This window comes from Odontesthes bonariensis, chromosome 5 (genome assembly GCF_027942865.1).
Source record: "Odontesthes bonariensis isolate fOdoBon6 chromosome 5, fOdoBon6.hap1, whole genome shotgun sequence".
Classification (NCBI taxonomy): domain Eukaryota; kingdom Metazoa; phylum Chordata; class Actinopteri; order Atheriniformes; family Atherinopsidae; genus Odontesthes; species Odontesthes bonariensis.
The window spans coordinates 20,551,592-20,565,672 of NC_134510.1; the positions used below are offsets into that span (position 1 = coordinate 20,551,592).

Below are 14,081 nucleotides of genomic sequence, written 5' to 3' on the forward strand. Positions count from 1 at the left end.
TCGCCCACCAGAGAATGACCTACAATCAGACAGCACGGACACAGAAGGACTGAGCACAAACACGTGCAAGGTCACTCAGACGTCAGATCATTTAAAAGCGCCATCTAGATCATAAAGTGGACAAGCGGAGGATTTCCACTTCTGAACAGTCAAACAGACATACTTTAGAGAGACGGCAGCGCAACTACAGATCCAAATGAGTGGGACTGTGGAACAAAAAAGGAAATCTCTGATCCCGGAGAGAAAACAGAGAATACCTGTGATTTGAATCAGCCTAATTCCTATGGACCCTAAACTCTGAACACCAGAGTTCAGTCATGGATGTTTGGGCCGCGTGTTTGAGCTGTTAAGCATAAGCATGGGAAATAGTGAAAGTCCGAAAGGGACGGCAAAAATCTGACCTTTTTCAAAAAGGCACAAATGGGTGCAGGAAGACGAGCGGTGGAGCAAAAACCTCTGAAAAGTTTGAGATATGGTAAAAAGGGAAGGTTTCCGAGCATAATGTCAAACCTCTACTGACAGCGTGTGAGGAATACCAAAGCCCCACTTTGATGAGGAACATTATCTTAGAAAAGGATGAATATTGGGAGCACATTCTTTGGTCAGATTAGAAGATCCGTTTGATCAGCTCAGGTGGGGGCCGGCACATTGAGAGGCAACCCGGCCAGGGGAGCCACAGTGAACGCAGTCGAGCACAGAGGTGGGAGAGTGATGATATGGGACCGCACAGGCGCAAAGGTGTTGGGATAACATTCATAGATGGCCCCATGTTTGCTGATATACCACAACATGGACTGAGAACATGACTTTCGGTCTCCAGATGTTTGGCAGAGGAGGAATATTCCCATGGGACAGAAGTCATACTAACAATTCAGTATTACTTATTAGAGTATTTTGTTTTCTTTCTTTTTTTTTTCCTCTTGAGTGTCATTTTTCTAATGTAAACAGCTATACGTTAAATAAGTCCTGATATTTATAAAAAAAAAATTTAAAAAAGGGGGGGGGAATATTAGTAATATTTAAACACACCTGTGCCATAAGAGTTCTGTTATACTGAGCTCTCGAAGATTTTCATGTCGTAATAATCTTCCAGAGTGTGAAAATATATCTCTCAAAAGGCTTTTTCTTTTCTGTCGTTTGGTTTAAAATAAAGGCTAAAAGGTCTGACTCTGCCGTGCCTTCGTCTGTGAATGTATGGCAGTTTGACATGAGCCATTTCATGAAAGCAATGTTTCCACACATCAAGTGGCATTTGTATACGTCATTTACCCCTTTTCAAGAATTAAAACGGCACATTTGTTCTCTCTCTTAGACAGAAGCAGGAGGCGCTATTGCAGCTTAGGAATAAAACCTGGCGTAAACAAGATATTGAGGCATCTTATACGTAGTCCAAATGTTTATTTGCCATAAGAAAAAAACCCATCAAAATACACCTGCAGAATACATCGATTCAGAGCGTGTAAATCACAAAGTTATCCAACGTCAGAACTCCCTGTAACTTATCAAATATTTAGCTTAGCAGTCAAGGTCACATCCCTGCAGTAGAAAAACAAAACAAAAAAAGGAGTTAAGAAACCCTTTGTTTGCTATCGGTCTTATACATAGAAGACGAAGCTTCACCACCGAAATACAAGGAAGTAACGGCAGGAACCGAGGATATACATTAATGCACAGAAAGATCCTGCTCAGTGTTGCATAGGCTTCTACATCCCACCAGCGCCACCCAGAATACAAATAAGAAAAGATCAAGAGTGGAATGTTTTAAATCACAGATGAAACAGCAAACTTTTTTCTTTCTTTTTTTTTTTTTTAAACACTCAACAAAAGTCACAACCACAGACACTTTCAAGTCTATTCATGCTAGTGACGAAAGTGAGAACAGTATCAGGAAACTCCTGCCTTGCAGTAACACTGTATGATAGTCCACGTATCGATACAGCAAAACGTACACAATATTCTTTAGAACTTAAGTTGTAATATCAGTGCTATTTTTGGTTAATGCGACTACAGTTATTGCCAAATAAGATGTGCATCCTTTGCAGGGTTTTATCAGGACTTTCAGTTTCTTCACGCGAGATCACGCACAGCTTGAGATGTCAAACTTCCTTTTTAATGTCCTTCTCTGGCCCGCAGTCGGTCAGCTGGATGGACGCGGGTGACGGTGCATCCGAATCAGGCCCAGGGGAGTCAGGCTCGTTCTTTATATGCGATGCGAGTCCAGGGGACGCTGTGTTAGCCACGGGGTCAGTTTCAAATCGCTTCGCCTCGCTGCGCGCGTACGTCTCTCCTGCATCCGTTTTAATAATCTCTTCACGGCTTCTGTGCTTTTGAGCTTCTTGTGGTTCCGTACCATTGGCCTGTCCTGAGGCTTCAAAATCTACTGGCTCGCTTTTAATAGGAACGTCGGACACCTCCGACTTGGAGGGGTTACATTTCTTAGACAAATCTAAAGGTGCCACAGTGTCCCCCTTAACCCCTGTTAACAACTGCAGGGGAGGGTGCAGCGACGCTCCTAAAGCACCTTTCACGCCGAGCAGTTCATTATTTGACGCCGGCGAGAGAGATGCTTGAGGCAGAGGTTGCACAGCAGCAACTGGCAGAGTCTGAGGGACAGCAGACACAAGCCCGTTAGTTTGAGTTGGACAGACGGGAAGAAACAAGACGAGGTTCATGCCGGGAGGCGGCTCTTTATCCAGAGTTAGACTCCATAACCCATCTGACGGAGCAGAGCCCGCAGGATCACGCCCTGCCACAAGTCCGGGACTACGGGAATCCTTCTCCGATGCAGCGGGGTTGTTCAAAACAACGCCAGGTACCTTGAATGTGCTGGAAATATTTGTTGAGTCTGGTTTTGCTCGCTTTTTCAGAGTTTGCTCGGGCAGAGAGCTCTTCAAGGTCTTGCGCCTCTTGGGAACACTCTGAAAAGGCAAAAACAAGAAAGAAACATCCCAGTCAGTCAACTTGGAATACAAAACAAAAGCGAGACGTGCAAATATGCGGAAAGACTCAAAGAAACGGGGGAATACGTTCACTCATTCTTGAGACATTTTTCCTCATTATGAGGTAACGCATTTGACCGCCCCTGCTAGCAAAGACGGAAACAGCGGAGAGGATACAATTTTTCAGAAACCAGTATTCTAAAAGAAACCCGTTTACTGTGGAATGTGTGTGACGACAGAAATAAGGAAGAAGGTTTAACATTAGTAACACGTCTATAGCAGAGTCCTTTCGATATTTGCTGTGTAGCGCTGTTTAAATATGCATCAGTGTATTTCTTCAACAGACAACAGACACCAGTGTGGGTTACTTATAATTTTGATAAATCAACAACACTCTCAGTGTGCAATAAGGCCAAAGAGTCAGGAGTCGGAGAGCCGGTGCTGAGCAGTTGCAGCCAGGCCAGAGTTGGTCACATTTGGCTTTGGTTTGGTGTTATTCAGCATAAACAGACTAAGTTTTTAAGTGTGTGATCGTTGCCTGGAAAGAAAATTTAAGATGTTCTGCAAACATAAACCTGGACGATGGCTCTAACACTTTGTGCAAGTTCCATGTTGGGGATAACAATCCAAACCACAACATCGATTTGCATGTAACAGAAACCACCGGCAAAAGGATTCCATGAACTTTGTTCTTTGCTTCCGTGTCGTTCTGCAAACCAGGCAGTGGCAACGCAAAGTAAAAACACTTCAAACACTCGTACTCACCACAGACTGGGAGGGCTGTCCACAGGTCTTGAGGTGGCCGTCGTAGTTCTGCTGGTGGGGGAAACCCAGTCCACAGGTCTGACAAAAGCAGGGCGACTTGCCGGCATGACCGCCCATGTGGGACATTAACAGCAAGGCCGACCGAAACCCCTTTCCACATTCAGCACATTTCAGCACCCTCTGGTGAGCGCCGGCGTGCTTCTTCAGCTCTTCTGAAGTGTCGAACCTCTGGCCGCACTCCAAACATCGGATCTCGTCCTTTCTCTGGTTCGGCTCCTGATTCCCCCAGCAGCCCGTGTCCTTTTTGTGCTGCTGGAAGTCCTCCTGACTGAGAAACTCCCGGAGACACGCCACGCAGTGAATGCGCTGGGGTTCGCACTTGTGTTGGCGGTACAGCTTAGCCAGGCGGAAGTGGCAGCGGCAGCGTACGCACGTGTAAGGCAACAAGCCGAGATGCGAGAAGCTGTGCTTCAGGAGAGCGTTCTTCTTGGTAAAGGTCTTTGTGCAGTCTGTGCATTTAAAGTTGCGAAGGCACCTCTTCTTCCTGTGGCGCGCGAGGGACTTTTCGGAGGGAAAATTGCGGCCGCACACGTCACACACAATGTTCACCATACATTTGTGCAGCTGCACGTGGGCTTCGCACTCCTTCAGCGAGGTGAACACGCGTTTGCACAGGTCACACTCGTAAAACAGGTCCTCAAAGTGAGTTCTTGACAGGTGGCGCTTCAGATGCTCCTGTGAGCCGAAGCCAGTCAGGCAGATGCGACACCAGTGGCGCTCCACTTTGATCTTGGCGTGCGTGCGCAGGTGGACGCGGTAGTTGTAGATCTGGCAGAAGCGCTTCCCACATTCCGCGCAGCAGTACGGGCGTGCTCCCGTGTGCAGGTTCATGTGGTCTTGGAGCTTGAATTTGGAGGGCAGCTGGAGATCGCAGACACTGCAGCGGAAGTCGCCCGAGTTACTCGTTTCTGAAGAAAACGTTGAGAGGAAAGTGTGCCGGTTAATGGACGGATTGTGGGAGAAAGTTTATAAGAGTTGGAATCTAACAACCGTAATCGTTATACTTGCTGTATCGAACTAACAGTCTAAATGCCTGCAGCGCCTTAACAGTTTTAAAAGGTGCGGCAGGTGTTAAACAAAAAACACCTGTTAAAAACAGGTTTTTAGATACTTTTTTAATCCCTACATTCAGCCTTCAAGCCATTTGTTCCAACACAATAGTAAATCTTTACAATCAGGTCACAAATACACACTTTGATTCAAAGTATGACTGAGGTATATCTTTCAAACTATTTTGGAAGTAGGGCCTATTTTGCCCAAAGAACCAAATGGAACCAAAGTCTCACTCTGGAACCCCGAGGGGAGGCAAGTCGCTGCGTTTACCTTCAAACAAGCCTTTGGGTGTCTGATCTGCGGCAACAAAATGACGCAGCACACATCGCAAAGCCGGGACGCTTTTTTAGCATCGACAAAAATGCTTTGTTTGAAATAACTCCAATGAAAGGGTGAAAGCCTTTGAAATCTGAGAGTTTCAGCCTCTGAGGAATCTAGAAACATGAAATAAAAAGAAAAAAAATATTCGGGAGCTTAAACCCTTCCGCTTTCGTTGTCGATTACTGGCATTGGACTGATGCTTATCAATGTGTTGGTTTTTTTTTTATAATAACAATGATTCGTAGGTCTTGAAAATGTCGCAACACTTAAGGCAGGGATGTCCAAAGTCGGTCCTCGAGGGCCACTGTCCCACAGGTTTTAGATGTTGCCCTGCTTCAACACACCTGATTCAGATTAAATGGATCTCTTCAACAGATTGTTAAGTTCTGCACCAGCCTGTTAACGATGTATTGATCTGAATCAGGTGTGTTGAAGCAGGGCAACATCCAAAACCTGCAGGACATCCGTGACTTAAGGCCTGAAAAGTCACATCAGGTCTTAATGGGTCCAAGGAACAAGAAATAAAAAATGCATCCAACACTTCATATACGTGATGGGTGCATTTCGAGGTATTATTTATCTGATCTGTCTGCCATGGTTTAATTCCTATCAATACGGTAAAATATTCCGTATGATATTTGACTCTTTTTCCTGAGGCGTATGCCAGTGGCATAAAAAGAAATAACCAGGTCAGTAGTGGCAATTTGACATATTTCAATCAGTTAACAGACTAAACTGGTACCGTTGCTTAGTTCCTCTTCCTCATCATCATCGTCGTCGTCGTCTTCATCATCAAGTTCCTCGTCCTCATAGATCTCTGAAACTTCGCTGTCATCCGAGTCCTCCTCCACGTCCTCCTGCGCCTTCTCCTCATCGAGTCTCTTTCCACCACTTTCCTCGCACTCTGCAACCAGGGGGGCCTCTGAGGGGGGGTCCTTCACTGCGGCCCCGTTGACACCCTGGCTGTCTCTACTCTCGGCGCGAGTCAATCTTTTACAGGGTACCGTCTCTGGCAGATGTGGGGACGCGGAGCACTTTCGTGCTGGTGGCGCTGCTGCCTCCTGCCCATCTCTGAGCAGCCGTCTCCGCTTGCGTGCGGCTGACAGTGAGCGCGAGGACGGCTCATCCGACGGCTCTTGGCTAACCGAAGCGTCCTCCGGCTGCAGGACGTCCGGAAATCCCAACTCTGTCAGCTGGATATCAAGGGTGTACTCCATGGACATGACTGCTGGCTGGAGAGGCAGCGGAGGGTGTGAAACAAAAGAGGAGCGGGTGTTCAGTAAATATCTGATAACCGACTTTAAACACCTGGCATTGTGGACCAAGGTGCAACGCTCACGTGTGCACAAAATAACAATACTGCCAAGAATAACAATTTCAATTTCACCTCACCCACTCAAGGGACTACATCCGTGTGACAACTCCTCTGTCTCTCCTGCTTTTCAAATATTTATTTTCCTCTTCATGGAAACTCCTCTGTGGCACACCTTGCAGCCCCGTTTGCACATCGAACACCTGGCGGGAGGCACCGATGATGATGATGAAGCGTGGCTTGACAAGCTTTACCTAGGAAACTAGCTTTTTCTTATGATTATTGTTATCCCAAAGCAAATGACCGCTTAAGACATATGACTGAAAAGAACAAAAAAAATTTGCCTAAACTGCGTGGATATTGAGCGCTATTAATTAGCAAGGTAGCTAGCAGCACCCTGCTCCCTCGATGATAAACATCGATCTATTAACAGGACAACAAAGGCTAACAAATGAAGCAGGAGGAAAAACCACACCTACTCACGCGCACCCCTGGTGTCTCGGAGTGGTATTACATATCAGCAGCACAGGCGGACTAGTAGATTTAAAGTTTTATATTGATAAAATATAAGCGGTGCAATTTCACTTAAGTTTACAAAATCCAGTATGGTAAAAGCCATGAAACATACTTTCACTGTTGTACTTTTACTTTCATAATATCATCAAATAAATACATTGTATTTCTTTTCTGCTTACTCGTGAGGTGGTTATCACCGTTCTATTACTGTATCTCTGGTTTGACGCAGTTTTCAGTCTGATCAGATCTACAGTACTCAGCAAAAATGAAAGTGAATAAAAGTACTTCCACCACTCAATATGTCGATTAAAACTTTTAAAAAACTGTTTAGCTTTCATCTGCATGTAAAGAATCTTCTTCCCTTATGTGACAACACAGGAAATGCTCCCTCAAAATGTGTATACTGCACATTCTAAAGAACAAAAATGTTCCACACTATACAAGATTAAGGTCATACCAAAAACTGAGGTACCAAAAGGTTTAATATTCAGCTGTTCGATGGCTGTGTTAAAAATACACATCAGCCCAGGTGACGCTCGACTCCAAGGCTGTTTAAACAACTAAAAATCTGTTCTGAAGGTAAAACCACCATATAATGTATAACGCTATCAAAACCTTATGTCCAGAGCAGGGATGTCCAGTTAGTCCGCTGACCTGCAGATTTGAGACGTTTCCCTGCTTCAACACACCTGATTCAGATCAATGCATCATTAGCACGTTTGTGCAGATCTTCACAATCTTTTGAAGAAATCCATTTCATCTGAATCAGGTATGTTGAAGCGGGGCAACATCTAACACCTGCAGGACAGCGGCCCTCGAGGACCGGATGTGGACATCCCTGCTCGAGGGGTTATACCATACTCCAAATCGTCTGATCCACACATAAAGTCCCAAATCCACATCGCAGCTCGTGTTCCTGACTCAGAAGTGAGAACAAAAACACAAAATCGAGTAATTTCTTCAGCAGCCTCCCTCAGGATAGCATGGTTTATTACATTTTTTTTTTCTTGCAGTGTCCAGACACATTGCAGTGGGGAGAGAAACAATCCAATCAGTGAATAACATGATATACATTTTTTTTCTTTTAAATGGGCATTGAAGAGTCACGAGCGCCGTGTAAGAAATGCTAAGAAATTAAATCCTACTTTAACCAGTGGATAAAAGTAATAATAAAGTTAATTTTTATCATAACACAAAATCAGGATTATAGTGGATCATTTGTGCCCACGTGCCAAAACTACCCCACATTGAATCTGGAGCACTTGGCAAAAATAATCTTTAAGCACAACTTTCAGAATCTCCCTCGATGAAACTTAATTTAGAATGTAAAACAACCAAAACATTTAGTGTAAAAATGAACCAGAAGCTGTACATAAACACGTTTCTTTTGACAACCTGCCTAAAACATTCAGACAAAGTAGATCTACGAGGCATCTAGTGTACTTCAAAAGATGTACTTTTTCAAAACGAGGTTTTTTTTTTTAAACCGCAAAGCGAGTTAATCAACTGAAGAGATCCAGTAATAAAATCATAATAGCGCACGCGTTTCACACTTAAAAAAAAAAAACAGACAAAAAGAAAAATCATTTTAAAAGTTAATCAAAACGGTGTTTTTTTCATGTTTTTTAAACAAATAAACTATTTTCCATGACAAACAGTGTAATATATGAGCTTAATTAACACTTGGTTAGTCAATTCATGAGGACGTGTCTGTCCAAAAAAATTTCAACAGCTCATAATCAAATCAACTTTAAATTCAGCAACCAGCTAAAAACCTGATTCTCCAAACCATTCATCTGGAACATCGTCTCGACTACGAGGTTTCCCGAATTTAAAAAGAGAAAGGGACAACTCATGGCTAAAATATTCAAAAAACCCGCAAACTTTCTGCATGTCTCAATTATCTCTTTGCGTTTGGGTTTTCAGGCTTTTCCTCGGGGTGGCTTTTTTGGTGAGCTTTCAAGGTGCGCTCGCGACCAAAGCTCTTCCCGCAGGTCAGGCAGGAAAACCGACCAACCGCGTGAGCCCGCGACATGTGGGCATCCAGCTGCTCGGGACGGGCAAAGCTCTCCTCGCATTCTTCACATGGATGAGCTTTCCGTGGCGCGTGTTTCTCCTTCTTGTGAGCGCGGAGCTGAACCAAACTGGGAAAGGCGAGGTCACACTCAGGACAAGGGTGCTGACGAGGCGGAACCGGGTCCGCTTTAGGCTTCTTCTCCTTTCCTGGAGCTTGACTTTCGTCTCCAGAGCTTTTTTTATCTTCCGTTTCTGGTTTCGGCGCCACTTTAGAAGGACGGCCGCGCTTGGCGCCGCCCACTTTTCCCTTTTCTTCTGCCGGGGTCGCTGCTGGCTCTGACGTGCTGCTGGCCTTCACTGCCTCCTCGGACACCTCTCCCTCATCCTTCTTTTTTCGCTTTCCCTTTTTCTCACCACCCACTGGCTCTTCGGTTTTGGAAGGCCGCCCACGTTTCTTCAAAGGCGAGGCGCTGCCGTTGCACTGTTGACCTTCAGGGTACTTCTCCTGGTGCGCTAGCAGCTCCGATTCATCTTCAAATCCCTGACCACACTTCTTACAGTGGTGGGTTTTAGTGGCGTCCTCCGCTTGCTCTGCAGTGTCTACATCTGGGCGGGGATGCTGGGTCAGGCGGTGAGCACGCAGCAGTCCAGCACTACGGAAGGTTTCATTGCAATCTTTACATACCATCTGTCTTTCTGGACACACCTGTCGTCTATGGGCCGTGAGCTACAAAGGTGAGATGACAAAAACAAAAACAGTAAGCACAAACCATAACCTGCGCGATATTCAAAGCTGGAAGTTTTTTTGGCAGCGTTAATAAGGTTTAATACGGCTCATGAGTTGTATCAAAAATACAAAATATAATCACCTCAGAGAAGGTCTTAAAGCTCTCCTTGCAGTGAACACATTTGAAAGGCTTGTCATCCTTGCTGTGCGTTGGCTGGTGCTGTGTCAATTCCTCAGACGACAGAAACGTGCGGTCGCACACGTAGCACGTAAACAGTGTGTTTCCCTGCGAGAAAACCAGACTTGAATCACAAAGGAGAGGCTACATGCGGCAGCACGTTTTCGAGTTATAGGAAATAAGAAAGACTGTGCCTCAAATCTACTCCACACACATTACTGGGAAAACATGGGTGCCGTTCACATAATAGTTTAACAGTATTTTCAAGCTTGAATTAAAAGAGAGAAGAAGCCCTGCGTCTTTGAAGTCAAACGACTCTGCATTAACATGTTGAGTTGAACACGACTGGTCAAACTGTGCTCATAACAACATTTAAATACAAGTTAACTTCACAAAAGGGCAACTGACGGCTCTTTATTACCACAGCTTCTACGCAACTCATCACGTTATTGGTTAAAGGGGAACTCCGGGGCATTTGAAGCGTGTTTCCATTGCTAGAGGTTGTCAAATAATGATAGTATGACACAGAGAGGTGCGTATCTGCGCTCCCTGTGTGAAGATCGCTCTGTCCGCACAGCCTGTCATGCGAGGCTAATACGTGGTGGCTAAGGGGCAAGCGCTAACCCTTCCACGTAAAACAACAACTTGCACACTGCAGAAACGTCACACCACTTTATAACCCATCCGACAATAAAGTCACAAGCCTTACCATCAAAACCATATGCATGGTTCTCACATTACTGGCATGGGGACGTTACAAAACAACTTTATAAACAGCATGTCACTCACCGGCTGGTTGTAGGCTCGCGCATGTGAAAGCCCAAAAGAGTCGATGGAGAATAATCCCATATACAAAACAATTATCTTCTCTAGAAAAACTGCGTTCAAGTATTTAAAACATTACAACAATACTTGCCCAGTAATATTCTTGTAATGTTTTAAATACTTGAACGCAGTTTTTCTAGAGAAGATAATTGTTTTGTATATGGGATTATTCTCCATCGACTCTTTTGGGCTTTCACATGCGCGAGCCTACAACCAGCCGGTGAGTGACATGCTGTTTATAAAGTTGTTTTGTAACGTCCCCATGCCAGTAATGTGAGAACCATGCATATGGTTTTGATGGTAAGGCTTGTGACTTTATTGTCGGATGGGTTATAAAGTGGTGTGACGTTTCTGCAGTGTGCAAGTTGTTGTTTTACGTGGAAGGGTTAGCGCTTGCCCCTTAGCCACCACGTATTAGCCTCGCATGACATGCTGTGCGGACAGAGCGATCTTCACACAGGGAGCGCAGATACGCACCTCTCTGTGTCATACTATCATTATTTGACAACCTCTAGCAATGGAAACACGCTTCAAATGCCCCGGAGTTCCCCTTTAACTGGTTGTTGTGAGATGTACCTGCTGAAGCTGTTGTTTATATTCCTCCCGGTGGCTCTTCTTCATGTGCCTCTCCTTGGCTTTGGCGCTGCAGAACGTGATGAAACACTGGAAACACTGCAGGTTTTCATGCTGGTCTGAAAGATCGCAGAGAGACACGGTTACAGTTTTGCCCATTTCAGCGCTGAGCTGAGCTCGTGATATCTGTACCACTCACAGGATTGGACAGGAGGTGCCGGAGGTCCATTCAAAGTGATGGGTTTGTACGGTTCCGCTGGCTTTTCAGGGGGAGCTTCAGGGGGTGGATCTGGCAAGCCCCGTCCCATCACTATCTCCTCTATGTTCAAAATTTCAGAGTCCATCCCGCGATACTGGGTGCCCTAAGCAGGCTAAAACTGTCCCAAGATTGAAAAAAATAAATAAATAAAACCAGACAGGAATAATGGGTAAACAAAGTACTAAATATCACGTGGAAATAACACCAATTTGGTTCACTGCGGGAAACGCAACAAAATCAGTGATGTAAACATTAGTATATAACAAATGACAGCGTATAAAAATCCATAATGTTAAACAGAGGTTCGGTAACTCTAAATAACTAATTGCAGAAGCTAAAACGTATATAATCTAAGAGTTGTTTAACAATTTACCACGACATCAACTTAAGTTTTAGTTCAAGCTATCGTTAAACATCACACTAGGGCCCGCCAGCTAAGCTAACTAGCTCACTGCAAATCTATATGTACCAGATATTAAGGTGCCTGCGTAAAATGCCCTAACGAATGTAGCTGATCAACTGAAAAAGCGCAGTTGCCAGCTATATTCGCTTGAGTTTTGTGTCTATGCACGTAGCTAACGCTAATAACAAAGTACCAGGCGACTTAAGCGGGCTAACGTTAGCTAGCTTCCCACTAGTTAGCGCTAACAACACTCTGCCATTCAGAGGACCGCAGACTTCATGCTTGTTCTCATGCTGAGTTTAAACTAATTATTCAGCGCGTACATACATCTGCCGAGAATCTATATGAAGCACGTCACATTCATATATATTGCAAACATTTGAATAACGATATGAAATTGAGCAGACGTTACCTCTAACCGCTCTTTCAGGGTAGTTTGACTGAGAGAGTGACCCTAGAAGTACATTCAATAGATCGTACACTTCCTGGTGTGCTGTTGTGATTGGTACAACTAAGATGGCTGCCGCGGACTTTTCGAATGAAAACTTTGAAAAAAAAAAATTCAAAATAAAATGTCAGACACAGGTCATTTAAAGTTTACTGGCGTTGATAAAGGGTATCGCTCTGTATCGTAGAGAATATTACTCTCGTAAAAAAAAAATAAAGCACATGACGCCAACGGCTCTACAAGTATAACAGTTGCAAATTTTGTTTTTTTTTCTTTCAAACAATATTAATGTTTTCTATTGAATTATAGAATAAGCTGTAGTGAACACAATGCGCATTTTCCTGTTCAAACAAAGATTTGAACCATAGACCGTACAACTAACTAATCTGCTTTTCTATGCAGCACGATTCTATAGCAGACCTTCGTCACGTGACCAAAGAGAAGTTGGCCAAAAGGAACTTGAAATTTTCTTCCAGTGTACCGACGCACAATATTGGTATTGTGGCCGATTTGCAAGTCGTTCACATCCTCTGTTGAGCTGGACGTTTTATAAGAAGGGTGCTGAACTTTGACCCTGATAAATGTTATTGTCGTTCAAAAGGCTCATTTTAAATTTGAAGCCATCAATATTCAAAATAGAGCAACACCAAAAAAGTAGAAAAAAAAGGCATCAAAACACAGGAAGGGGTATTTAACCAAACAAATGAATGTAAACAGGTTAATAAAGAGGTTCATTTGCAACATGTCAGATATTTTCTATAAAAAAAAAGTTTCCCCTCTGAGAAGTCCCTCTAAGGACTACAGAGCTCCGCCACTTTGAGAAAGACAGGATGAGGAGGTGGTTCGGTGTATGGATGATGTTTCTGAATGCAAAATCAAACATAATTTGGGTATTTGATAACCTATCAAATGTACGATACAATATTCTTGAGGCATTAAGAGAGTCAGAGTAATCTCTGCAAACACACCCAAGAAAAACAAGGTTGGAAACCTGTACTGAGGGACAATGATCTTTGGGCCCTCAAGTGAAACCGCATTTAAAACGTGGTATCTGTAGGTGCCGGGACTCGACTGCATCCACAAATGCAAGTTAAAACTACTTTGCAAAGAAAAAAAAAAACAAATATGAAAGATAACTAGAAATGCTGCCATGTTCTCTGTGCATGAAACCTTTTAAAAATGGTTTCAGGTGAAGCGGTGACTATCAGCTATTCATGGAGTCATGCTGCATAGAAAAGCTCATGAGTTGTTTTACATCTATCAATGAAAAACCAAACAATTAAAACTGTCCTTTTGTTCTCGACAGCTTTTACATATTAGTGGAACATATTAATGGGTAATATTAAGAAAACACGATTTTGTTACCGTTATAACTGTACTGGCGACATGTGCTTAATTTTTCTGTAAGGGTTACTCTACTACGCTATAAAGCAGTGCCCTGTAAAAACATCAGTAAAGTTTACATGATCTGGATCTGACTTTGACAGTGTGGGGATGTGTCAGTTTCTATGGAACTGGCATTCCAACTGATAGGTATGTAAGCAACATTTACTCCCATCCAGATGCCCTTTCCATGGAAGGCCTTGCACATTTCAGCAAAACAATGCGACAGCGAAGAGCCCAGGCGCTGGAATGGAACCGCTTGCAGTCCAGACCTTTCGTCAACTGAAAAAATTTGCCGCATCA

General features: G+C 43.9%; 2 protein-coding genes across 2 annotated transcripts; both read right to left on the reverse strand.

The window, feature by feature from the left end:
• Positions 1–1,378: 1,378 nt before the first annotated feature.
• On the reverse strand, positions 1,379–6,888 carry LOC142380728 (uncharacterized). The gene is made up of 4 exons (XM_075466629.1): positions 6,531–6,888; positions 5,881–6,370; positions 3,705–4,672; positions 1,379–2,918 (listed from the first exon to the last, which is right to left on the reverse strand). The coding sequence occupies exons 2-4, from the start codon at positions 6,359–6,361 to the stop codon at positions 2,097–2,099; spliced, it is 2,271 nt and encodes a 756-aa protein (XP_075322744.1). The 5' UTR covers positions 6,362–6,370; positions 6,531–6,888; the 3' UTR covers positions 1,379–2,096.
• A 1,030-nt stretch (positions 6,889–7,918) lies between these two features.
• On the reverse strand, positions 7,919–12,446 carry znf576.2 (zinc finger protein 576, tandem duplicate 2). Its single transcript, XM_075465225.1, has 5 exons — positions 12,360–12,446; positions 11,485–11,662; positions 11,289–11,404; positions 9,852–9,995; positions 7,919–9,709 (listed from the first exon to the last, which is right to left on the reverse strand). Exons 2-5 carry the CDS (start codon positions 11,627–11,629, stop codon positions 8,867–8,869), a joined length of 1,248 nt encoding a protein of 415 aa, XP_075321340.1. The 5' UTR covers positions 11,630–11,662; positions 12,360–12,446; the 3' UTR covers positions 7,919–8,866.
• Positions 12,447–14,081: the final 1,635 nt, after the last annotated feature.